Raw genomic sequence first — 26,718 nt, 5'->3', positions numbered from 1 at the left:
ATAGGATTCCAGTTAGCCTTGATCAAAAAAAAAAAAAAAAACCTACGCATAGGCATATAGTAGTTAGGATTCCAGAAATCCAACAGAAGAACAAAATTCTACAAGCAGTGAGAGAAAAGAAACAAATCACATACAAAGGAAAGCCCATCAGAATCACAGCAGACTTCTCAATGCAAACCCTCAAGGCAAGAAGAGCTTGGAGTGATGTATTTCAAGCCCTAAAGGAAAACAGCCTCCAACCCAGATTGATGTACCCTGCAAAACTATCTTTCAAAATTGATGAAGAAATAAGATACTTTTATGATAAAAAGCACCTCAGGAACTTCATGAATACCAAACTGGCACTCCAAAAAATTTTAGACAATACCCTAGGAAAAGACAATGAGGATCACAACCCCAGGAAACCCAGCAGAATGAATCCATTGGGCATGACAAATTAAACGCAAAGGGGGAGAATCCAACAAAAAGAAAAAGTCATGACAAAGCTTTTAAAACTTTTGACTTCATCTCCCTAATGAGTGTATAATTCAGTCTTATTATTGTACTGATTAGTATTTTTCTGATTCTAGAGTTGCACATCATTCCTTGTGCTATACTGGCTATTTATCATCTTCTTATGTCTACATTTTAATTGGGTTGTTTATTAATGAGCTCTAAGAATTCTTTATATATTCTGGTCATAGGTTATATGCATTGTAAATATAGTCTGTTTAAGGACTACTTTTCATTTTAATGATGTCATTTAAAGTTCTAAATTTTGATGGAATCTCATTTATCAATTTTTTTCTTTTATACATCATGTTTTTTGTATCCTAGGTAGTTCTTGCCTACCCTGAATTCACAAATATTTTCCCTTATAATTTCGTCTTAAAGTTTTATACTTTTAGGGTTTCTTATTTAGGCTCATAGATCCCTTCAAGTTATTTTCATTTATGGAAATAAAGGGTTGAGGTTAATTTTTTATATACGGATACCAGGTGTTCTAGTGCTGTTTGCTGAAAACACTATCTCTTCCTCGGCTCTTGAATTGAGTTTATATTCGATAAAATGCTAATGTTAAATAATCTTTCAAAACTCAGTGGACCATATATGTGTGGTTCTATTTCTAGATTCTCTGTTTTATTCAAATGATCTATATGTCTTTCCTTACACCAACACTGCCTTGATTACTGTAGCTTTACAAGAAGTCTTAAAATTAGGTATTAAACATCTTCCAACACTGGTTTTGTTTTTGTTTTTGTTTTTAACTTTTCTAGGTCCTTCGTACTCCTACATAACTTTTAAATTTCAATATCCAATTCTTCATTTATAGCAAGTATACAGAGACCTAAATTTTTATATATATCTTGTGTTTTCTAATCCTGCTAAATTCAAGTACAAGTTCTAGGGGCTCCTAGAGATTTCTTAGTATTTTCTCTGTAAATGATCATTTCATCTACATATAAAGATTTTGCTTCTGCCGTGCCAATCCTATCCTAGTTATGTCATTTTATTGCCAGACTATTTTGGTGGGGACTAGGTTTCAAAGTTTCATGGACAGATAAAGAGTAAGCATATCTTCCCTTGTTCCCCACCTTAAGGAGAAAGCATTGTATCTTCTCCATTCATATAAGGCATTCTCCCTGGAAGTATGGAGTACATGTCTTTAATCTGTTGAGAAGTTTCTGTTCTACTTCCAATCTCCTGATAGCTTTTACCATGAACAGCTGTAGAATTTAGTCCAACACTTTTTCTCCAACTAGTGACAGGATCATATGGCTTTTTCCTTTCCTCTGTTAAAATGATGACTTTTGGGGGTGGATCTTCCAATGCTGAACTAACACTGCCATCCCTATAACAAAACCACTTTCTACATCCTGCCAGATCTGACTTCTAAGAGTTTATTTTGTTAAATTTCTATCTCTGTTCATACTTTTTTCTTCTATTATCTTTATCCAGTTTTAGGATTAGCACAATGTTGATTTCCTAAAATGAGGGGAGAAGTGTTCTTTCTTTTTTCTGCTTTAAATGTTTGATATAATTTATCAGTTAAAATGTTTATGAGCCTGCTGTTGTCATATAGGTAGGTTTTCAAGCTAGGAATATACTTTCTTTAGTAGGTGCTATTCAAATTTTATATTTTCTCCAGAGTTAGTTTCATTAATTTGTCTTCTAAGTTACTTCTTAGAAGTTGTCAAATTTATTTCAAAAAAGATTTTTGTAATATGCTTCCTATATCCTTTTAAATTCTGTAAAATCTGTGGTAATGTCCCCTAGATCTTAATATTGTAATTTAAAAAATGTATAACTGATACTGTGTAACAGGAAGAAAAGGTCTAAAAGAGCAGGGGAATTGGGAGGGTTAGGGGAAGGAAAAAAAGGGAAAGGAAAAAATATGAGAAGAGGAAAAAAATGGAAACAAGGTCTTTGCAAATAGGGAAAGGTGGAGGGGGTGAAGGGAGAGCAAGGGAAGGGGGAAAAAAAAAGAACCAAGAGACTCATGTAATGGTACAAGATCCCAATGATGAATGTAACTGTATTTTATACCTAAAATGTACCAATAAAGTTAATGGGGGAAAAAAAGAAAAAAATAAACACTGTTTTAGAATCTTAGGAGAATGCTTGGACACCTGGCAGTGAGTACTGACTCACTTTTGAGATCACCCCCTCACATTCACTAGCCTGTACCCTACAGCTACTGACCACATATTTCTGCATGGCAGACATACCAGAAATAACCCTAACTGGACACAAAAGAAGAATCTAAGCTCCTATGTTTTTATTTAAGAAACTTCCTTTACTAAAATTTATTGAGATTGAATTCTTTTCTTTTCTCTTTTTTTCTCTTGGAAGGAACATCTTATTCACCAGACATTAATTGAGTGACTTCAGTGTATCATAGGCAAAGCTTTGGGAATAGCAAAGAGAACAAAAAATAGGTTCCTTCTTTAGTTAGGGAGGTACATGGGTCATTGCTATGGTGTGATGGGTCCCAGGAATCCTGGATGACTGATGTGCTTAGATGTCACTAGGATACCAAGAAAGCCAACTAAACTAGTTTTAGAATGAACATGACATTTAAGTTGTCACTTTGCGTGGAGTAGGTAGTGAAAGAAAAAAAAAGATCCATGTGTAAATAAACCTAAAATGAAAGTAAGAATTGATGTGGCAAAATATAAAAGCATGACAAGAAATACTGGTGGGATTGAAACACAGTTTGAGAGAGATCAAACAGAGAGAGAGAGAGAGAGAGAGAGAGAAGAGATGCTGCTGCTGAAGTTCTAGACATAGGTCAGGCCAAGGAGGGTCTTTTTTTTTTTTTTTTTTGCTGTCTTTTGTTTATTTATTTACTTTTTGTGCTCTGCGGGAAAACATCCAATCTTTTGGTGCTATGGAGTGAGAGAATTTCCATGGGTGCTTTGCACTTTAAAGTGGAAAACAAAATAGTAAGCTTGCACTGATTTGCCATGGCATGGTACAGGCTTAAAGAACGCACTTGCATTTTGTAAGACTAGACCTTCACATAAAATGACAGTCCTTGATGAAAGAAAACACTGGCATTAGTTACAACAGTGTGGTCTCTGCAGGTGCAAAGACCCAGGGCTATTCTAGCAGCTTCAGCTTTGACTTTGCAGGGAAGATGTATCTTGCTTCTGTTTAGCGACCTCATAGTTTCCATTCATGATTCCTGATGCCTATGAAGGAGGGGATGTGTACTCCTTCTGAACTGCTTCAGGATCTTCCTTCACTGTATGGTCCTAATGATGACCTGTACACTGGTTAGAGTTCTTGGACACAAGCATGCTGTTTATGGGTGATTGGTGTGCTGCAAAGCTCCCAGAAAATTTGCTTCATAAATTCAGCAATATACATTAAAAGGCCAAGCCCGTGATGGCATTAAGTTGCTTCATTAGCCCTTCCGAACTTGCCATTTGTTCACTCAAATCATCCTGTTCATACACGTTGGCTGCATCCTCTGTTGGTTTGTGGCTCTCCTCAGACACTTCAGGGGCTGTTGGCACAGACATGGGAAGCAGAGGGGATCTCGCTTTTCCAGCCAGCCCGAGGGAAGCTGTTTTAACATGAGACTTGGGAAGAGTGGGTCCTGGCTGAGACAAAAGTGGTGTATAAGGGACTTTTGGTTCTATTGAACTCATTGGTGGACGTAGCAAAGGGTTAGCAAAGCTGTGGAGTGGATGAGTTGGTCAAACACATGCCATGGGGATGGTTCTGCTTGGTGCCTCCTCACTGCTGGGATGCTCAGGCTGGGCTGGGGGCAGCATGGGTGCTTGTTGGGTGGTTGGTCCTTCACTCACTGACTGACTTCTTCCTGATCCGAAACTCAGTGCACTGACAATGTTGGGAATGGTACAGGCTGGAAGGTGAACTGTGGGTGGGGGTATCCATAGGTAGGAGATGGGAGGATTCCGGGGCACTTTCTAGGGTTGGCACTGGGATGGCACTCACAACAACTGGATTGTTGGACTGGGCCTCCATGGGAATCATGAGCTTAGCCCAAGTGGCCCTGCGTGCAGCCAATGACCTCTCCAGTGTGGACATGGAGCTCCCTGCTTCCTCAGTGTCTTGACCAGAATGAGAGATGCTTTTGCTCCCCAGTTGGGTTTCTGACTGGCTGTGACTGAGCGGAGTGAGGTCTTGGCAACTTTGGATCGGGGAGTCCCTTCCTGTAGGGTCAGTGCCTGATGGCTTCTCAATATTTTTCATCTCCATTTCTTCATGATGGATCCAAAGATTAGGGGGTCGGAGGTCCTTCTGCCCAAGGAGGGTCTTAAAAGCCATATAAGAGAGGGTGTACTGTAGTCTGAGGTCACTGGAAAACCTTTGAAGTCTTTTAATGGGAGAATGATAACCTCAGATTCAAGTTTCAGGAATGCCAGGTTCACCTATCCATGGGGAATAGAGAGGAAGAGCCACACCGAAGGCAGAGACACTGGTTTCTTTGTTGCAGTAATCCAGACAAACACTGACAGTGTCCCAGGAGACAGCATGGCAGGGAGACAGGTAGAAATGAAGAAGTTCAAAAAATACTGGGTTTAGGGATTAGAACTGGGAGGATAGAGCAGGTGGTAGTATTCAAGGATCTAGGAAACACAGGGATAGTGAGTATCTTTGGTAGAAAGAAGTGGCCAGTCTGATTCTGGAGGTGCCAGAGGCAGTTTGGAGACTGGTATGGGTTGGAGGTGCCAGACTGGGTGTTGTTCCCATAGATTTGGTAGTCGGAGCATTAAGAGTAATTTATTGACTACCTGAGATGCAGAGTATTATACTGGATGTGGAAACACATTGGTGAATTAAATAGAGATGGTGTTATGGTTTGTGTTTAGATGTCATAGTCTGAATGTCTGTGTGCTCCATAACTCGTAGGCTGCAATTGGAATGCCCAAGGTGTTGGGAGATGAGACCTTTGGGAGGTGACTCGGTGTTGAAAGTAGAGCCCTCATGAATAGGATTTGTGCCACTGTAAAAGGAACCCCGGAGAGGTTCCTCTTGCCCTCTTTCTGCCATGGGAGGATATAATTAGAGCATTGCAGTCTGCAGCCTGGGCGATGGTCCTCACTGGAACCCAACTGGGATACTGGGCTTGGACTTCCAGCCTGCAGAAATGTGAGGAATAATTTGCCTATTGTTTAAGATGTCCAGGCTGTGGTATTAGTTAAAGCACCCCGAGCAGATTAAGATGGGAGAGGTGAGAAGCCTGCTAGAAATGAACCGTTGGAGAGGGAGATGTCCAAGATCCAGGAGAGAGGGACAGCCAGGAGAGGGTCTGTAAGAGGTGGGGGGGTGGGGCTCCCCCCCCCCACCCCAGCCCAGGCAGGTGGTCTGGTGACTTCCGGTTTGCTCTGTGAGGCAGGAAGCAGGATAGGCTGCTGGGAGAGGATGATGAGGATGGAGTGGAAGAGCGTGAAGGCTTAGAGCAGCTTCCAGTGGGAACAAGGACTGCTGAGCAGGAACATGGGAAGAATTGCTAACAGCACGGAGGAGCAGCCAAGGCTGCTTCTGTATGGGGGAGACATGAGTGCTGCCTTAGGTTTTCAGCTTTACAACTAAAACAACAGCTACCAGATGAAGCAGTGATGATGAGAGGGGTCTGTGACATAAAACCACCCAAAAGACATGGTTGGAGGACGTTTCAGGAGAGCAGAGAAGGCCGTGGACTTCAACCTCTCAGGCAAGCTTTTCATGAGGGAAGGAAGAGGACGTCACCACTCAGGGGGGGCAAGCTTTTCCTTCATGATTGCTTGGCAGTCATAAAGAACAGCTTCTAATGAGGGCCCAGAGGGCCTGGAACAGGTCCTGGTGCCTTTGACACACCTTGGGGCAGATCATTATTCAGCACTTGCCGTGAGCCTTTCAAACTGTGAAGGCTGACATGAAGAAATAGGAAGCTTGTGAAATCCTGCTAATGATGAATTTAAGTTGACCAATTCTCCAGATGAAATGATGGAGCCACTTGCAATGACCATTTTCTTTTTAAGAATGCTCGGGACTGCAGCTGTGCTGGCTGCCTTTCCTGTCAATATTTTGGGGAAGGCATTGAGTATTTCATAGTTTCCAGTCCAGACATCAATCACAAGAGGTGTATGAGGTAGCCTACTGGGGTGTAGCCAGAAAGTACTCGATTTTACTCCCACACCCCAATATTATGTGTGTTCTTGCTTGCCAAAGAACAGTTTTGAAGCTTGCTCTTATTTAATACACAAGAGGAAGGCCAGTGGTGCCACACATGAGCAGTTGTGGATTCTGAAGTGGCTTTGGGAAGAGCAGAGGATTTGGCAACATGAGAAGCCACCTTGGCCCTTGCAAGAGTCTCTACTTCCAGTGTCTGGGACATGTGGTTTTTGACATGTGCCTGGGTCATGGATTTACAGAGGCATTATCTAGCTTTAATTGAGCTAATATACACAGAATGCACATGTCTTAGAACTACTTCTGCCACGATCCTGTAGACTGATTTTACTACTAATAATGCAAATGTGAACTCAACATCAGCACTGATGCTTTCTCCTGTTCCTAATTATAAGCAAACATCGACCATGTGAAAAAGCAGTAATGGAATGAGCTAGTGGGACATGGCAAGACGTTAATGATGAAATTTTAAGTATTTAAAAATTCAAGGGCCAGGGATTTAGCTCAGTGGTTTCGCCGCTTGCTGCGCAAGCACAAGGACCCGAGTTCGATCCCTGGTACCAAAAAAAAAAAAAAAAAATTCAAGGGACCAGGGATTTAGCTCAGTGGTGCTGGCGCCTGCCTCACCTTGCCTGAGTTCAATCCCCAGTACCCCCCAAAAATAATAATAATAATAAAATAAATAAAAATAAAAATTCAAAATTATCAAAAGGACTGTTAGAAATATGAATTTATATTTATTGCGGTAAAGGCTAAACCTTGCTCCAAGTGTTTATTTTACATATACATTTGATTAATAATTATTACTCTTTGTATAAAGGCATCACTATAAGCTAATCTTTTAAATACTGTTTCATCTTTGCCTCCTCATCCTGCAAACGTTTCTACTTTGTTTTAGAATGTTCATAACATACATAAATTCCTACATATTATAGAATAGCATATGTAAGTACACATAATTTTTATTTATTTGTAATGTGACGAGATTTTTTTTCTACTAATAGAGTTTTCTAACAACAAAAAAAATCGGACACCTTGGCCTCTGTTCATAATACCTTCTAAAACTATATGTAGAGCAGGAATGATCTAGAATTCCTCTCATTTTCTGCCAGCCTACAGTTCTGCAGAGACTCCACTGCCAGCGAGGAACAGCCAGTTCTCAGTGCCCCCAGGTAAAGGCAGGAAGCCCACCTGTCTCCCAGCCACACATCCCAGGTGCTATGCCAGCTTACCTTCTGCTTCTCCTTCTTAGTCACAGATTCCTTGGAGCTTTCTATAAGATGGAAAAGGGCTTCATGCTTCTTGGTACTCACCATTAATTTTTTCTTAGCCTAAAGTCAAAAACACACAAACAAGGGTTGGGAGGGGAGCAGAAACTGATTATTAAGAGAAAAACTCTTCTGTTTTGGAACAAGGCATGTTTGTGTGCTTGAATGACTATGTAGTTTTAGTTCTTAGTTCCTGCTCTCACCTCAAAATCTGCCTAAAATACCGCAGCAGTGGACACTGCATGAGAACCAATGCTTGCTTTATGGATGTATTGGATACACTCAAGGGGATTATATGCTTTGCTAAATCACCAAAGGCCTGCCGGCCTCCACAACATTGTTCTACAGAGCATACTGGCTTTTTCGCAACAGTCATGGAAGTCTGCCCTTTTCAATCAAACTGGCCACAGTTGAGATTGTTTTAAAATATTCTCTTAAAAGTTCAGCAAAGGTGGGGATGTCCCTCTCTGATGCCCAGGTTGAAAGCTGGGATTGCCCGGCATGTTAGGAAAGGCCCTGTGCTTGCTGGGGTGCTGGCTGTGAGGGAAGAGGTAGGGAAGGAGGAAGCTCTCTGTGTCTGGCCACCATATGGATACCTCAAAGCTCAGTGTGGGCTAGGACTCAGAGGATGGTTTCTTATTCTACACACTTGAATTTGGCTGAAAGATGATGCTTCAGAGGTAAAGTATGCAGACAGATTTAGGTCAAGTTGGATTCAGTCTGTTCAGAAACTCGGTTGATTGAGACTGGCTTTTCCCCCTCAAGACTGCAAGGACTGTAAGACTGGATGGCAAAGGAGGAAAGCTCTGGTCTCTCCTTGGGAATCAGAGGCAAAGGCTTCTGTCTCACTCAGAATGAAGACTCTATGATCAAGCACCCCACAGCCCTTTTCCTCCACTTTCAGTCAGTTAAATGCCTGCTGATAAATGAGCAAGTGAGGGAAGAGTACTTGGTCATTTAAGGCTTTGCATTTGTGTCTCCAAAATAGACTGTATTTCACTATCGGCACCCTCAAGCCCTTGCATTGAAACTGGGGAGAGCATTATTATAGCTCAAGAATTTTATGTTCTCCAATTTCTCTGTCACTCTTCATAAAAAACAAAATCATTTTATTTAGAAAAATGACTTGGTAGAAGCTGGGAAATAATAAAAGACGATTTCTTTTGTTCTTGGAAGCAATCGTAGATTGTGAACATTGTTCTTGGCTTTTGGTTCACTGTATTGAATTTCCTGTGAATGCTGAATTTTGCAAGAAAATTGGTTTTTAAAAACAATCCTTTTTAAGAAAGCTCAGAAAATCAGGAGCAAAAGTAAAAAATACACACACGCACACACAACAAAAAAATGACTGGAATTTTTCTGAGGCTTTTAAATGTTTATAACAAATAAATATAAAGTGATTCTCATGAAATTCCTTTTGCCAGTACAACTACTGGATGTAGAAATTCATTTACCTCAAATATTTCTTATTAATGTCCTTGGCCTATGGAATTCTCAGTTTCATCAGAAGTTTCTGAGTTACCCTGAGGTCACCTGTGTCTGAGGGCATCTCCGGTTATCTGCAAAGGTTCTCTGCGGGCACTAACACTTTGGAGATTCAAAAGGAAACTTCAGCTCTTAGGTACAAGTTCTGTCCAAGGGGATTACTGAGGTTTTTTAAAGCAGATTTCCTAGCCTCTTATCCTTCCTACTTGAAATGAATTCCTCTAATACCAGATTATTCTAGAATAATCTTCTGTACATATGGGTTCCATCTGTTATTTTTTGCTGCTTAAGAACCTATAAAAGTATGCTCCAGCCTTTCAATCCAGAACTTAATTCCTCTCCTTAGAGTTTGTTCACTATTTCCTACACATATGCTACCTAGCCAGCTAAATTTTAAATCACTTGAAAACAAGGATCATGTCTTAGCATAGTGTTGTGCACAGACGGTGGGGCATGCACACTTTTGGAATCAACATACACCTTTCTCTGGACCTGTCACACTGTGCTCACACTAGCGAGTGAGGTCAACATCACTGATGCTCTTCTACATATAAAAAGCCACAACTCAGGTCCGTTTGTCATTGGCTCTGATTTCAAATTACACAGAAAGACAGTACAGTGTAATGGAAAAGAGCAGTGACTCCCGAGTCCAAGAAATTGTAAGAATTCTTGATTAAAACACTAGCTTTCCTCTTGGGAAAATTGCTTACACTGTCCGTGCCTCAGTTTCCCCTCTATAAAATGGGGCGATGCAAGGTCACACATCATATTGGGTTCTCCTAATGATTAAATATATAAATGCACAGTGCTTGGCACATCATACATGCCATGTAAGTGTTAGTCACAAATAACAGACACATTTTCAGTTATGCTTTCAGGTATTTTTTCAGATATGTAATAATTCAGTGTGGAAACATTGTTCTCTTCAATTAGCACTGAGGAGTATTAACACTAAAGCACATGATCAGATCTGTGCAAAAGTAAAAATCTTCAATCCTAAACTCTGAGTTTATGCAAATGGTATTTGTGAATACTTACCTTAATTTGCTGATTCCAGTTGCTAATAACAAGATTTGCTGTCTTTTCAACTTCATTATCAAGCTATTAAAAAGAAAAATAGAAAAAAAGGTATTCTTTCTTTTTATTTATTATAGACTAAATATTTATCCCCCCAAAAAAATTCATAGATGGAAACACATTCCCTCTACGTGATGGTGTTTGGAGATAGAGACTTGGGTGATTAAGTCATGAGCGTGGAGACCTCATGCATGGATTCACACCTTAGACAGGAGCCCCTGCATGGTCCCTTGCCCCTTGTACCATGTGAGGGCCAGTGAGAAGATGGCTGTCCATGCAGCAGGAAGAGAGCCCTCACCGAACACTGTATCTGCTGGTGCTTAGATCTTGGACTTCCCACCCTACAGAATGGCGAGAAATCAATTTCTGTTATTTCTTGTTTTCGTGGTACTGGAGATCGAACTCAGGACCTTGTGCTTTGCAAGGCAGGCACGGTGCCACAGAGCTAAATCCCTGGCCCTCAATTTCTGTTATTTCTAAGTTATCCAGCTTATGTTATTCTGTTATAGTTCCCCTAAACTAAGACAGTCCATGGTATTGATTTTGTAATTCTGGTACGATCACTCCCACTATCCATTGGAGTTTGAAAATCCTGCAGTAAACATTTCCTGAGGAAAGTAGCCAAGCTATCTTATGTCCATGTCAAGTATCTCTTTGACGGGATTTGTCAAAATAATGATTTCTGGGCCTGGGATTTAGTTCAGTGGTTCTGTCACCTGCCTCGCAAGCACAAGGTTCTGAGTTTGATCCCTGGTACCAAAAAAAAAAAAAGGAAATCAAAATAATGATTTATAATTTATAAGAATGTGAAAAGCACATACATATGTGCAGCTGTGTGGAGGAAGCCCTTGTATAGGCTGTGTCGCTGGTGGTTCCATAGCATCCACTTCAACATCAATTCATGTGGCAAAAAACATCCACACCAGGAGAACCGGTGAACAGTGCCTGAAGTACTCATTTTACTACACGTCTCCTTGGCCCACAGTATGACTGTTGTTTTAATTTCACAGAGATTGAATTCTTAATCATAGCTAACTTTTTTTAAGGGACACTAACAATAATGATAAAAATGGATCTAGGCAACTATTCAAGGTGATCAGATATAAGTTAGGGCAAAAACTTTTTTCTTGTTCTACAGACTCAGTAGATCAGTCATTATTCAGCTTTCCTGAGATCCAGCAAACAATATATTTTTATTTTCTGGATTGGTTATATGTAGGATACATAGTTTATTGTATCCAATGCAATGAGAATAATTTTATGCACCACGCCATTGTTTACTCGATGCATGTGCTTGGAATCTAGAGCAAGTTCACTTTTAAAAATAAAAGTTAACCTTTTATCTTTTGTCAGAGATTAGGGCAGCGAGGTGGGGTGCATTACAGTGGCAAAGGCAGTGCTGAAAAGATTATAAACTGGAACAGCAGTTTGGGGGGTCATGATATCAACTGTCTAAATCACTGTGATAAATTGCCATAGCATTGTGTCTAATTTATGTAAATATGAACCAAATATAATTATCGTATTACTACACTATATGAAAAATATGTTGCAATTAATGAAATAGAGGTTAATATTTGGTTTTATTAAGCTAACCAGCAAAGGCGCATGACTATATTGCTTTCTAGCAATTTCTGTCTCCATCCATCATCCCAGGCTTAGGCAGAGCCTGCATCTGACACCAATTCTCCTTTCAGATTCGGTGGAATGAGTTTGAATTTTTAAATGCCTTTCTCATTCTCTGCCATCAGAGTTTTCTCACACCCTTATCCTCCTGACACAAACAGACCCTCAGGACCTGTGTCATCTGAAACGCCCCTGGCACTGTCTCTGCCCTTCTGGGGGCCACCTCCTGGCACACAGACACTTCCCACCGGCAGTGATCTGAGCAGGCAGTGACCTTGACACCACCCCTGTCACAGCCAAGCAGCATCCAGTAGCAGCTGGTGGGAAGTGACTGGAAACATGGTCCAGAGAGCCCAACAACTGTGTGACACACAAAGAAAGGGGAAAAGGAGCACAAATGAAACCATTCTGAAAGGAGAGTCACACAGGAAAACTAAGGGGTGCACCCTAAGATGACCAGGTAACTAGGGAGTCATTTACATAGACATAATCCCAAGCTGATAAGCCTAGAAAAGCATCTTTTACCAGAAAAATCACTCATCAATTTTCTATTTACAAATGGAATAATTATTATAAAGCACAAAAATTAAAATAAAAATAACCTCATTTCATTGTCTCAAGGTAATTCTTATTAACATTATGGAAGGATTATGTTGCTTATTATATTTTTATCCTGCTTATTTAACTATATTGTGAAAAAAATCGCCATGTGATAAAATTCTTCTATAAAAAGATTTTTTGTTTTCATGGTACTGAGCCAGGTTTGGCCAGCATGAGCCTAGGGGTTTGCATATGCTAAGCAGAGGCTCTACCACTGAGCTATATCTCCAGACCTTTTCTAATAAGATTTGTAATGGTTACATAATATTCTGTTGGTTGACTTTATTTTTGCTTGTTTTGCAGTACTAGAGATCAAACCTAGTGGCTTCACACTGAGCTACAACCCCAGCCCTTTTTTGAATTTTTTTTTTAATCTTGAGACAGATTTTTTTTTTTTTTAACCTTGCTGTCCCTAAAGTCCCCAGCCTGGGATTGAACTTGTGATCCTTCTGCTTCAGCTTCCCAGTATTGGTTTGACAGGCGTGCGCTATGGATGCCCAGCTGTCACCATTAATTTTGAATGATGATGTACTTGCCACTTTTTCACTATTATAAATAATGATCTAACAAACATCCTTGTGGGTTTTATTTTTATGATAAATTCCTGAGACCTAACATCACTTTTACATCATCTTTTCCTCCTTGGGTCACAGACAGAAATCTTGCTTTTAAGAGGGAAAGAAAAAAAAGCTTTGACTCACTGATTTTCTCTTCTTCTCCTGCATACTCAGGACTTGATAAGTTGGTTTTATTGCTTCCAACTCAATTGCTTTGCCAAGTCTTCTGGAAATAGAACATAAAGACATAAAGTCATTGTCTTAGGGTTTACATCTACTTCCTAAATTACTTTCTGGGGAAATGAAATGGTACGTTACAGTGTATCTATTCAGCCCAAATTTGAAGTGGAATATTTGTTCCCACCCACTTTCAATATTTCCAACTCCCTGTGGGGTTGGAGCCAGGTAGGGGGACACTCACTGATGCAGCTCCGCGGTGGATTTCATGCCCTCCGAGGCCCACAACCAAGCACTGCTGAGACAGCTAGAGGCAAAAATCAAGGGGGGAAAGGAGGATGTCATTTTCCAATGAACTCTGAGAAATAAAGCCACATGCCTGATGCACTCCTGCAGCCACTGCACTCAGTTCTCTAACCTGATTTCAATTTCTCCATGAGATTAAATCCTGCCAATATATTTCTTTGCACCCTAGTCATTATATATGCTGTCTTTCTTCCCCAGCCAGTTTCATTTAGATTTTCATCTCCCATTTCATGCCTATAGGAAATCAGGGAAATAAAGTCACCTGGGATGCGAGCAGGTGTGTGATAGGATAGTGTGTTAGAAAGCCCTCAAAGACAGTCTTGTCAGACTCAGTTCAGTGACAAATAAATTGAGTCTTGAAGAAGTTAAGGACTCAGATCCCTGGTTGCATCTAGCCTGCTGTTCTTGGAGTTGGGAGTCATCTCCTGCTCCCGGCTGGCTTTCAGGACAACACCTCAGAACATCTTCTGATGCTGTGGGTGGTACCCCATGATCACAGAGGGACAGGGGGTGATGTCGTCTTCTCCCATACCAGGGAAGGAATGGAAACAGGACAAGGAATCTTTGGGGGTGATGCAAACATTTGTTTGGGCTCCAGTGGTGATTGCACAGCCTACAGATCTGGCAAGACTGACCAAGCCACATACTTAAATGTGAATAAGGTTCTGTAAAAAGGATGTCAGGCACATTATGGGGAAGAGCATCTTCATGTGCTTCTTAGAGCAGCTTGGCAGCAGGCAGGAAATGCAGCGTGCTGGCCTCTGAGAATCCCAGGTCCTCGTGTGTTTCCTGTGTGACCTTGGAAGAATCACTCAGCTTCTCTGAACTTCACTGAACTGATGTTTTAAAATAAAAATTAATTGGGATATCTGTGCAAGCACTTAACACAGATTTTGGTATGGAGAAAATTTCAATGAATGCTTATCATTAAATATTGGCTAATGCTGCCTAACAGAACATCCAGGACAGGACAGCTCTCTGGCAGTACTATGCTGGGTGCTGGGGTTGTGACACAGTAAGACACACACCCCTCCACCTCTCTACCTCTTATTCTTTAGGAGGAAATTAAGCAATCGAATCAACATCAATGTGGACACCAGATATGCCACTAAGTACATTTGCATTATTATCATTTAATCCACCTTGCAACCATAGCAGCTAGGCTTTACTTCCATTTTAAAGAGACACTGAAAGGAAAGATAATTTGTCCTATGTCACACACCTGGTAAATGGTAAAGCTAGAATTTAAACTGGGAAGTCTAAACAAAAGTCTACCTATACTCAGCCATGTGCTGCACTGCTTCCTTTGTAGTCTACCAAAAGGCTGTCCTAAAAATAAAAATAAAGCTAAAAGTCAGGACAATTTTAAAGCCATCATTTGCTATCACCGGTGACATCTAAGCAGGAGTTGGGCTCTGAGCTCCAGAAGCTCCCTTCCCCCTTCTGTCAACATCATAAAAGGCCTCTGTCAGAGCACTGCTAGTCAGGGTCACAGCTGCACACATTAGTCCAGAACCTTCATAGCAAATTATCACTAATAGATGCTTTTAGAATACCTACATCTTTCTTCTCTCCTCCAGGGAAGGGATGTACTTCATTCTTATTGCTGCTAAATACTGAGAATGTGAACGATTTTTTTTTACCCAAGGTGCTAAGCTTTTTATACACATTATCTCCTTTAATATGCATCCCTCATATTCCCTCTCTCTCTCTCTTTCTTTTTCTCTCTCTCTCTCACACACACAATGGACCAGACATCAGTATCCCATCTAATAGAAGAAGAAATCAAGCAGAGAGGCCAAATTACTTGTCAAATGTCAGAGAGTGGAGATAACACAGAATTCACACTTTCTGACTCTAAGACCTTCTGACTTCACAACACCACTGTCCTAGCTAAATGGCATCTCACAGTCAATTATAAATGGGGGCTTAGAGGTTAATAGGACCCAAGGCGAACCCAGCCCTGTAACTCATCACCTGCATGACAGGGAGTGTTGTCTATTCCAAACCTCAGGTCCCTATCTGTACAGAGGGATGACAGTAAAGACCTCTCAGAGGTTATCCTGAGGATTGAAGCAGAGAATCTGCAAAGCATGATCCACAAAGCTCTGGACACACAGTAAGTGCCCAAGACCTGGAAGCTCTGCTTGGTCATATGTATCTGCTACATTTTTAAGAAGAGGCTGGAATGGACCATGTGTCCGTTTTTACTATTTTTAAGAATAATTTCACCTTACCTCTGCCATCATACTTACTTTTTCTTGGTGCCCTGCAACACTTTGCTCAACTTGGTGGCCAGTTTCTGAAGTCCTTTAGCATAGCTGATCTCCAAGTTTGCCCTGTTAGCAAAGGGCTAGTTGTTAAATAGCATGTGCTGGTCAGAAATCAGCACACACACATGCACACATGCACACGCACATGCACACACACACACACACAAAGACTCAGGCTGAAAATGAGATGTGTACATAAAAGGGAGATGATTTATTTAAGAACTATAGAAATGATCCCTGAAAGTACAGCCTTGATGATTTATTTACTATAAGGATCTACTTGTCCTTAGGCAACGCCTTAAGACTATCAAAGATTCTACAAGGAGAATATTTTATTAAACCATCTTTCACACTAGTGTTACAGGTTGAATTCTGTTTCTCAAAAAGATGCCCTGACCCTCAGGGTCTGTGTATGTGACTTTATTTGAAATAGGGTCCTTGAAGGCGGTGATCTGGTTATGATGAGGCCATTTGGGTGGGCCTGGACCCAATGCCGATGTCCTTGTAAAAGGGGGGATTTGGACACAGAGAAGCCGTGCACACTGGGAGACACCATGCGAGGATGAAGGCAGAGAAGGGGGATGGATCTATAAGCTGAAGAGTGTGGAAGTTCTCAGCAAACCACCAGATGCTGGGAGAGAGCCAGGAGTCAGATTCCCCCTCACAGGCCCCAGAAGGAGCCAGGCAGGTGGACACCTGGACCTCAGACTTCTAATCTCTGGAATTGAGAGACCATACATTTTTGTTGTTCAGGCCACCCAGTCTGGGCACTTTGTTATGCTGGCAGGCCTTGAAAACTAACATAACTAGTAAGGAACAGAATTACCACTAAGCAGGTTAGCTCTAGATAATAATAACTGACAATTGAATGATAACTTCTAGTGGGAGGGGTAGGGGAAAGGAAAGGAGGGAATGGAATTAATATGAGAAAAAGAAAAAAATGGAAACAAAGTCTTTGTAGATAGGAAGGGATGGAGGGGTTGAAGGGAGGTCAGGGAAAGGGGAAAAAACAAGAACCAAGAGAGATTATGTAAAGGTGCAAATTTCCAGTGATGAATGTCATTATATTGTATACCCAAAATGTACCAATAAAATTAATATAAAAAAATAAAATAAATGATAACTTCTAGTTGAATTAACCAAGTAGTGACTTTCTTTGATTTTGGTTTGTCTGCTTTGTTTATTTTATTTGCTTGCTCTTAGGGTTCCGAGGACTAAACCGGGGGCCTCCTGGTACTAGACAAGTGCTTTACCCTGAGCCACAATCCCAGCCGAGTGGGAGCTTCCCAGTGGGAAGTGGGGGAGGTGGCCAACATCAGATTTTAAAAATGAACTTGCACTACTTTCTGTGCAGGCTGAGACTCCGCAGGAAGTCTGGGCATGCCCTCCTTGGCTCTTTGGATAGACTGAATCACTCTCTTAAAATGATTCTACTGTGTCCTACTTTTAGGTCCATCTGTAGCTCCAATGAGAACATGACCTATCTCACTTTTGGCGGCAGATAATGAAAAAGTAGGAAATTAAGTTCGATGTATATTTTCATTCTTATATGGACCACAGGTGGTGTGGTTGCTTATTTTTCAATATTTTACTTCTATGTTTATTAAATCTTTAAAATTATTTCTGACTTCATTTCATCTGGGAAACAATTTCTGGATGCTACAGTAATTAACCTGATACCTGCATGTTTTCACACAAATTGTATTCGGTGTTATAGACTAAATAAAGACAGACTGCTCTTTTATAAATGGTCACAGGATATTGATCTATTGCTAAATCTCGGTTCATTTTTCCTGTTAGTACAGCTGAGCTTTCAGTTATTTTTTATCACATTTTTGAAAGAAAGTAGATCACTGTAGGACACACGTTAAAATGTTAAGGCCTAGGAGCAGAAAACAGCTATTTGATATCAGAACTTACCCAAGAATAAGGAAAGGTTAAGGTCACTATTTTAAAAATATCTCCTTATACTTAAAAATAGATTTCTTTATTGTAGGAATATGCACCATTTGAGGGGGAGAGGAGAGATGGTTAATAGCAAGCTGGAAGAGGTCACCCCAGGTGATGTAGAATCCTGCGAGATCTCTACTTGGTGAAGTGGCTTCAAACAACGTTGAAAAGGAATACCTGGGACTACCTCTAGGAGTTTTATGAGGATTAAATTGTGGTAATAACCCACACCTAATAGGAGCTCAGTGACTGGAACAATTACTGTTGACCTGCAAGCCTCTGTGTCACTGGATCCCTGCTCTCTTTCTGATTTCCCCTCTCCTACCAGTCACCCCTTTGCTCATCCTGCTCTTGCTCAATGGCCAACTGCCATCCTGCCTCAGAGCCTTTTGCACTTGCCGTGCCTCTGCTGAGCACTCTGCTATGTAACCACGTGTTATTCTCCTTCCTGTGATCTCCAACACATCATGTTTAAATGTCACCTCCTCAGAGGCCATGCTTTCTAGAAGAAGATCCTGTCACTATTCCCTCACAGCTCTTTACTTGTGACCTGGCCCTTATCACTACCTTATGTCACATTAGAATTTTTTTAGTGAACTCCTGTGAACACCCATAGAATGCTTTGTTCACTGCCGAATTCCTAGGCCAAGAATGTTACATGGTGCATAATAGCTACTCAGTAGGAATGACATGAATGACTGAATGAATGAATGAGTGAACAGAGTTCACACCGGTTCTGGGTTACAATTCTTATTGTTCTCTGCTCGTCTCTTCTTTTCGCTTGTTTTGCAGTGCTGGGACTTGTGCATGCTAGCTAAGCACTCTACCACTGAGCTACATCCCTAGCTCTTTTTAAATTTTATTTTGAGACAAAGTCTTGTTAAATTCCCCAGGCTGGCCTTGAACTTGCGATCCTCCTGCCTCGGCCTCCTGAGTAGCCGGTATTACAGGCATGCACCACCATGCCCAGTTTGCAAGCTCATTCTTGCCTCACCACTTGAAAACTAAACTGACAAGCTATTTTGATGCATTCCCACCAGTATAAGCTGGGCACAGCTACATGTCAGAGTACACTGCTTTCTAGCATTTGGAACACTAGACACATAAACCTTTTCCCAGTCTACTGCAGCCAGAGGGCTTTGTTGGACTTCTGGAGCTTTCTACTCTTTCTCGAATGCAGCACACTGAGCATTGAAAATAATGAATTTACAGTGTTAAATTCACAGCTCTAAGTTCACAGTGCTGGCCACAAAATGCATTCCTAGCAAATATTAATTCTTCTCATAATATTATGTACCTAAAGGATCCCTAAATAGTCAAAGGATCTATAAATCCGCAGGTGGACAGAGCAGGGGGAAGAATCTGCAGTTTCCTCATCCCTCTCTTCCCCATGAACAAATCGAGTAGCTTCTAAGGGAGCAGAGGAGGGGTGAGGCCCAGCCTCTTCCTCCCTCCAATGTCGAGTTCACTGTGTTCTTCGGGGCTCCCGAAGTGTCTAAGAGGCTAAGTAGAAGTCAAAGGGCACAGGCACCAGAGAGAAATGTTGTGTCCTTTTATAGTGTTGACTTAATTGGATTCACTTGGGGGGAAGAAGTTGGGTTTTGGAGGCAGGACAGGGCGAGGGTGCTTTCTTCCCTTGAGATCTGGCACCTTTTTGAGTCTGGCCACCTTTGTTCCCAAAAGTCAGGCTTTCTCCTGAGCAGGGAGGAAAGCAGCCCACAGAGGCTCTGTGTGCCCAGCATCCGCACACCCGAAGGCTTCTCTTCAGCTGCACGCACTCGGACGTCTGGAGCAGGGCAGGTTTGTAGGCACACAGACGAATGAGTCCTGTCTTCCACACATGAAGAACATGTCTGAACAGTGCTCTCCTGATAACGGGATGTGTCACCTGTTTTGTGAGGTTGCTGATGGCTCGCGTTCCGCCCACACGCAACATAACAGCACCCAACGGTTACTGGGCACTTACAAGACACCAGGCACCGTTCTAAGGCTTTAGATGTATTTCCTCACTCAATCCACAAGAGCCCCGTGAGGTAGGCACAGTTTCTTCTGCCCATTTTATGGAGGGGACATCAAGGCACAGAGCGTTTAGGCTGTCACTCACCCAAGGACACAGCAGGAGGTGACAGTGTGGGACTTGAGCCCGGGCTGTGTGGCTGGAGTACCTGCCTCCTAACCGCACGGCTCTCCTGCCTCTAGGACTGTGGGGAGGAGGGGGCAAATGAAGTGCAGGGGAAGTCAAACACTAGTACTTTTAAAAACTGACACCGCCTCTCACTTTGCCTTTTAACTGTAGTGCTCTGAGTCACCGAAGCTCAGCAGCTAGGGACCCAGCCTACGGCTGCTTCTGTGCAGGCACTAGGAGCTCCCAGGGCCTCTTCCCAGGGCATCCACTGGGGGACACTTTGGGGTGCGGACTGGGGGTCTGGCAAAGGGAAAAGGGAGGAGACTCATCAAGTATCAGCAACCTACACCTTCAGAACTGGACTGAGTTGGATCCAGCTCTTCTGAACAGTACAGTTATGCCCTTTGTCTCTCCGCCAGCAATTTATTGATGACTCTAAAGGGTTTTACAAGCCTATCATCCCAGTGCTCAGGAGGCTGAGGCAGGAGGATCACCATGAGTTTGAGGTCAGCTTCGGCTACACAGGGAGTTCAGGGTCAGCCTGAACTACATAGTGAGACTTTTTCTCACAGAACAACAACAATAATAACAACAACAACAACAAAGCCCCCAAACAAGAAAACAAAAACAAAAACAAAGAGTTTTGGAATCAACATTTGAATCTATGTTCAAGATTCAGCTGTTACCAATTGTGTTGCTAGGAGCACAGGTGTGCATATCTTGTTGAATCAGCCAAGCAGAGGAGGCTGCAATCATCTCCTCTTGGTATTTGAAGCCCTAATTACCATTTGGGGAACTCAGTGCAAGTTTGAAGGAACAGAAATGAAGTGCTGTGGGCTGGCTGGTGTGGGACCTAGTCTCCCAGGCTTCTGTCCCTCACTGGCTTTTACTTTAACAGATATTCATGGTTACTTTCCAACCTAGAGAAAAATCATTCTTGTAGGAAGCCACAGTCCAAGTGACAAGTGTAGAGAGAGCTGTCATTTTTCTAAGTGGGAATGCTTATCAGTGGAAACAAACACTGCCTTAATGCTCTTCTGTGCTGTGGTCTCATGAAGCAGTTATACATATGCCTTCTTTCAGGATGTCTGCTGAATAGAAATAAATGACCTTGCTGTTTTCCTGAGGCAGAGGCGGCAATACACATCCCCAGTGAGACTGCTTTCTTCCCAGTCCCTTGCAGGGAGCTACTTTATCGTGGTTTCTAGCTAAAAGGTACAGCATGCAAAAAGGAATCTAGAGGGGCACAGCTAATTTCAAATTCAGACATGGAATTTTCTTTCCCCATTAAAATAATCAGGAACAAGCTTGGAATTACACTGTGCTTAATTATATAGTGGTTTCCCATTTTTCTCCCTTCCATTCTATAGCCACTATTTCTACCATGAGTGAAGATAGCTTCTCCAAGCAATGGTCTTGCATATGGGAAACCTATACCTGTTGGTGAGTAATTCTAGCTTACAACATTCCAACCAATCTCTAAGATTCAGAACCAGGGAAATGACATGCACTGATTTTTAATTCACTTATATTCTAATTTCCTCTCAGTATGCAAGGCAGGTCAACATATTTTCATTGGGAGTAATGAAGACCAACCAATAACTCAGGAACCTGTGCTTGACTTAGATTTTAAAATTGCACTTTTGAAAGAAGGAAGCCACAAAAAATATATGGTTTCAGACCCAATATTTTATTTTATTTATTTTTGTCTGTTTGTTTTGTTTTTGGTACTGGGGATAGAACTGAAGACCTTGCTTTTGCAAGGCAGAAGCAGAGCCACTGAGCTAAATCCCCATCCCCAGATCCAATATTTTAGATACAGCACAAGTTAAATTGCATAAATAGTATCAGTGACTACGTAATCAATTGTAGAGAATTGTATGTTAACAAACTTAAATTGATTAAAAAGTAGTTTTTAAAAAGCTCTGTAGTTTCCCCTGTATCTATAAGGACTGATAAAATTGAGCTAAGCCCTTCTCATGCTTAACAAAAGCTAGGGACAGAGCCCTCCTTTCTTTATGAAGTAAGAAGGAATTTCAGTAATCTCAAATTCCTCAATTATGTTATCACCTCTGTCCTCTATCTCTTACTATGCATCAGGAACAGCTTCCAGTTTGGGGCTGGGTATATTGATATCTTCCACTCAAGCTTTATCAGTTTGTCTTTTGGAAGATAGTCATGAATTCATCTTACAAATAGTTGTACTTAAGTTTATTAGAGATTGTTTGGGGGTGGGTGTAAGGAGGCTGGGGAGAGGTTGGTCAGTGAGTCCACAGTTACAAGTAGACAGGAGTGCCAGTGTTCTGTTGCACAGCAGGGTGACTATACTTAACAATAAGGCACTGTATTTTTCAAAATAAAAGGAAGGTTTTCAGATATTCTCACCGCAAAGATACAATAAATGTAGAAGGAAACAAATATCCTCATCACCCTGATTATTCATTCCATAATGTGTACATGTATCAAATCAGCACACTGTACCTCATAAATATGCACAATTATTATGTGTCAATTGAAAATTAACAAATCTGGCTCAGGGTGTAGCTCAGTGGTAGAGTGCTTTCCTAGCATGTGTGAGGCCAGGGTTTCATCCTCAGCACCACGAAAATAAATAAATAAAACCAAGATCAGTTATTGGCAATTTGAATCAAAGCTCTGTGATTCCAGTTGGCGGTTCTCTGGTTCTCTTGGCTGGCCCATCGTATCTTTCTGAGTGCCTTAATTCTGCTTCCTGGGATCAGTGTATAGGAAAGGAACGTGGGAGGATGAGAGTCTTCTCGGATGTCCAGTCTGAGGGGGCATCCTTGAGTCAGTGCTCACACAGCCCAGGCAGCCTGTAAGCTAATGCCTCAGGGCATCTGCTCCTCCCCAGCTGCCTGCAGCCCCAGGGCACAGAGTGGGGAGGGAGCGCTGCAACCAGGAGGCCGGAAAGTCAGCTCACCAGTGTTCGAGTGTTGCAAAACTTGTTAGCTGGAAACCAGAATTTTATGCTGAACCCAACCATGTTAGACACATACAAGTAAAGTTGCTCTGAGTAACTGGGAGAAGGAGAGAGGAAAATCAGAGCTGCCATTCACCCTCCTGCTCACCCCAACCCTGAAGTAGCCACTGAAGAGGGCTCCTCACTGACCTCTTGAGCTACAGGGTTTGAAAGCCACTGGGCTTGATGACCACTGATGTCCTTTGGTGGCCGGATGAGTCTGTGAAGGGAACTGGACCAGGCTCTGCTGGCCCTTGGAAGAGCCCTTTGCACTGTCCCTAGGTTAGGCTGGGGGAGAAGCAGACAGTATAATTTTTTCCATGTTTCTACTTGTAAATCAGGAAAGGAGAAAGGCATATGCCTGCTGCATTGGGAGGTGAGGATGAAAGCCACCATGTATAAGATGCATGGAACACAGTGCCCGGACTATAAGTTGTGCTAGGTAAATGGTTTCTTCTGTGATTTTATTTTTTCTTGTGTGTATTCTAAATAATACACTACATATAGTACTGTGTCAATAAATGCCTTTGGCATATGCACTTACTGTTCCTCAGGCATCACCTAACTTGAACTTCTTAAAGGTTCTGAGTGCCTGCAGGCACAGAGAAACTCAGACACAACACATTCATGGGAATGGCTGCTCGCTGCCCTGCCCTTGCTAGTCACATGGGACAGAAAGACTTTCAAGGAACTGGGAAAAAGACAAGTGAATGGAGAACAACTGTAGGGCAGGAAGAGCTGCAGCAGAGGTAACTCAACACACCGTACTGGGGGGCACTTTCTTGAGACTGAGAACTGGAGTCAAAGCAGGCATACCTTTCTAGTTGGACACCACTGTAATCCCAGCTATTCCAGGAGGCTGAGGCAAGGAGATCATAAGTTTGAGGCCAACCTGGGCAACTTATCAAGACCTTGTCTCAAAATAAAAATTAAAAAAAGAATTAGGAGAGTAGCTCAGCTGCAAAATGCTTGCCTAGTGTATATGAGGTCCTGGGTTCAATCTCTAGTACCACAGTCACACACACAAGAAGATTTTATTTTGATTTCTTATCCTTTATTGACCATGTCAATGGATCATGTCTGCAACAAATGGTCACTATATTTCCTTATTCTTTTTAAAAATAGTCACGAGAGTGGTTCTTGCCATTTAAAACCCTGGACTTAAGCTTCCTTTCAGAAGAACAATTGATTTTTCCATCAAAAGTTAGTTTAAGTATTAGCTAGGAGGGTAAAGGGAGCCAAACTTGGAAATGGCTTCTAGGAATGTGCCTTTTCTCCTTAAATCTGATCTCTAATTGTGTGACCGTGAACCTGAGAACTTTAACATGAGGAACTATAGGAATTGCTGTGTGTCTCCTGGCCAAATCTGCATTTGTAAAAAAGAGAAACTGAAGTGACTAATTGGATAAAAGAAGCTAAGCATGATAATGGATTGGAGACTATCCAGGCAAAATGGTGTTTCAGTAACAACTGCACTGTTCTCTCAACTCTAATTAGAATGAATGCAGGAGACAGCTTGGCTGGGAAAGGAAACAGTATCTGGACTTGCATCTCTGTGCTAATGCAGAACTGCTGAGTGGAACCACATTCCAGCAGACTGCCAGGAGAGATGTCTGCAAATTTAAACCTCCGAGGACACTAAAGATCATGTTCAAATAGTGCAGGTATAGTGACAATACAAAAAGCCCTCAATGATCTTTTACATATCCATTCATTCAGTCTATAAATAAATACTGAATGCATTTTATGTGCAGATGCTTCTTCATTCTGTCTTCCATTGTGCTGCCACTGGACTTGCCTTCATGATTTTTCATGTCACAACCCACACTGGAAATGTTTATTGTATGTATTCTAAGAGTATCATTTTATTTGTCTCATGGGGTTTCTCATCACTTGCGTATAATCTGAGTAACAAGATAGTTTCTTATGAGAAATACTGCTTTCCTCATATTTATCTAATACAAGAAAAAGGTGTCCTTGTAATAAACCCATATATTTAAGAGAATAAGCTCTGAGCTCATTTCTGAAGAGCTGGTAAGAACCAGCCTTTTATATATGATGAGAAAAGTAATTTTCTGGATTCATAGAATAGGAAGAGTAAAGGTGACTATAACATCAGTTACAGTGTTACCAGTTATCCCTGTTGATGGAGTTATTACATTGAGTCAGTGACCTCAAAATCATATCCCTCCTTTGGAAAAGAAATGACCTGATCCTGGGAAATGAAGCAGCCTCTGACTTTGTCACCCAAGGTACAAAAATAGAGCTGAAAATACGTAAGAGCCATATAGTCAGAGATTAATGAAGTGTTCATGTCCATTAGAAAACAGTTCTACCCAAATACCATCCCCTTTCATGTGAACAAACACCCCTCAAGTTAACTACATAATCAAGCAGCAGAATGAGGAGAGGACCCTGCCAGCTCAGCTACAAGGGGACATTGCAGGTGCACAGCTACCAGGTATCAATCTATAGTACTCAAGAGTGGCATCTTGTTTGAGGGGAAATGATGTATTAGTATCGGGCTTGCTTTACAAAAAATGTTCAGGAAAATGCCTATCACACAAAGAGCCTAATATCTAGCATCATTTTTTGGTGTAGGTAAAACCATTAGTTCTATTCTTTGAATCTATATTATGCAGGTTTTATCCAGAAATGTGCTTGTAATTTCCCTAAGCAGCTGCACCCTAGGTTTTCAAATTCAAAATTCTGCTCCATAAGGAGGTAAAATCGTGAAGGGAGATACCTTCAGCTACCCAAGCGTTTCTGCCTCCCTGGACATGTTTGCTCCTCTACAATGTGTCGGTGGAAGGTTTCTCACATAAATAGGTCCAGGGCAGATGGTGACCCTAGAAAGCGAGTTCAGGAGAGACACAGTAAGAGACAAAGGCACTGACTGCATGAAGAAAGTAGATGAGTCTTGACAGGGTGGGCATGTGGAGTCATCGGCACAAGGCAAAAACAGAAAGGTAGTTTTCAGCAGTGACCCCCCCCCGCAAATCCTTTCTGACCGCTTCTAAGTGTGTTCAGCAGTGGACGTTATTTATCCCCTGCCTTCCTTCTTCACAGCTCTCTACTGGGCACTAATTTTGAGTTCTTTGACACCAAATAATGAAGACAGGATGACTGGAACCCTGATCATATGCACATCTCATCTGGGTACAGATTCTTCCTCATCCAGGAGGGTGATGCTGTTTAATTTAGGTAATGAAGTAAATTTGTACAATGGTTAACTGGTCCTATTTTAAATAATTTGATATGAGATGGATAAAAAAAAGTTGTCTTATGGAAAAAAAAACCTTTCAAAATGGGTTCTCCACTTTTTCAGGGAATCAAAGTGGTTTGAATTGTTAGGGTGAAAATTACTTCAAATTTAACTGTTTTTCTTTTCGCCTACATTTCATAAACCTGTGTTTTTCTTCCTAAAAGCCTATTTGAACTCTCCCTTTCTTTTTTTGGCCTCTGATCCTGAGAGAACCATGTTGTCCTTTTTTCTTAACCTACTAATGCAGAATGCACTAGACCCACAGCGTCATTTTTTTCTTATGGTATATATATATATATATATATATATATATATATATATATATGATATTTTAAATTGGAATAGTTTGCTTTAAAAGAATAAACAGTTTCTTTTGAAAGAGATCTTTAGAGTTGTTTAGAA

The 26,718-nt window shown here is 41.4% G+C and overlaps 1 protein-coding gene and 1 long non-coding RNA gene across 3 annotated transcripts in view; one reads left to right on the top strand and one right to left on the bottom strand.

Moving 5' to 3' along the window:
• Window positions 1-26,718, bottom strand: part of Nostrin (nitric oxide synthase trafficking) — a 63,220-nt gene that overhangs the window by 25,686 nt on the left and 10,816 nt on the right. Inside the window, exons 3-7 of one of the 2 annotated variants that reach the window (XM_004857612.3) lie at window positions 15,979-16,062; window positions 13,662-13,724; window positions 13,385-13,466; window positions 10,419-10,481; window positions 7,860-7,958 (exon numbers count right to left, since the gene is read on the bottom strand). In XM_004857612.3, coding sequence (XP_004857669.1) covers window positions 7,860-7,958; window positions 10,419-10,481; window positions 13,385-13,466; window positions 13,662-13,724; window positions 15,979-16,062 — 391 coding nt within the window. The remainder of the gene's footprint in view (window positions 1-7,859; window positions 7,959-10,418; window positions 10,482-13,384; window positions 13,467-13,661; window positions 13,725-15,978; window positions 16,063-26,718) is intronic. The other variant, XM_004857613.3, reaches the window with a different exon arrangement.
• LOC110344449 (uncharacterized) lies at window positions 19,875-24,736 on the top strand. Its single transcript, XR_002387038.2, has 3 exons — window positions 19,875-19,979; window positions 21,442-21,514; window positions 24,549-24,736. It is a non-coding gene; the product is annotated as an uncharacterized LOC110344449 (long non-coding RNA).

The sequence above is a fragment of the Heterocephalus glaber genome, unplaced genomic scaffold, assembly GCF_053883595.1.
Source record: "Heterocephalus glaber isolate CG9 unplaced genomic scaffold, H.glaber_assembly_v1.0 deba00000347, whole genome shotgun sequence".
In the NCBI taxonomy this organism is placed as follows: Eukaryota; Metazoa; Chordata; class Mammalia; order Rodentia; family Bathyergidae; genus Heterocephalus; species Heterocephalus glaber.
Note: the sequence above shows the minus strand (reverse complement) of the source record. Positions and strands in the feature narration are given on the sequence as shown.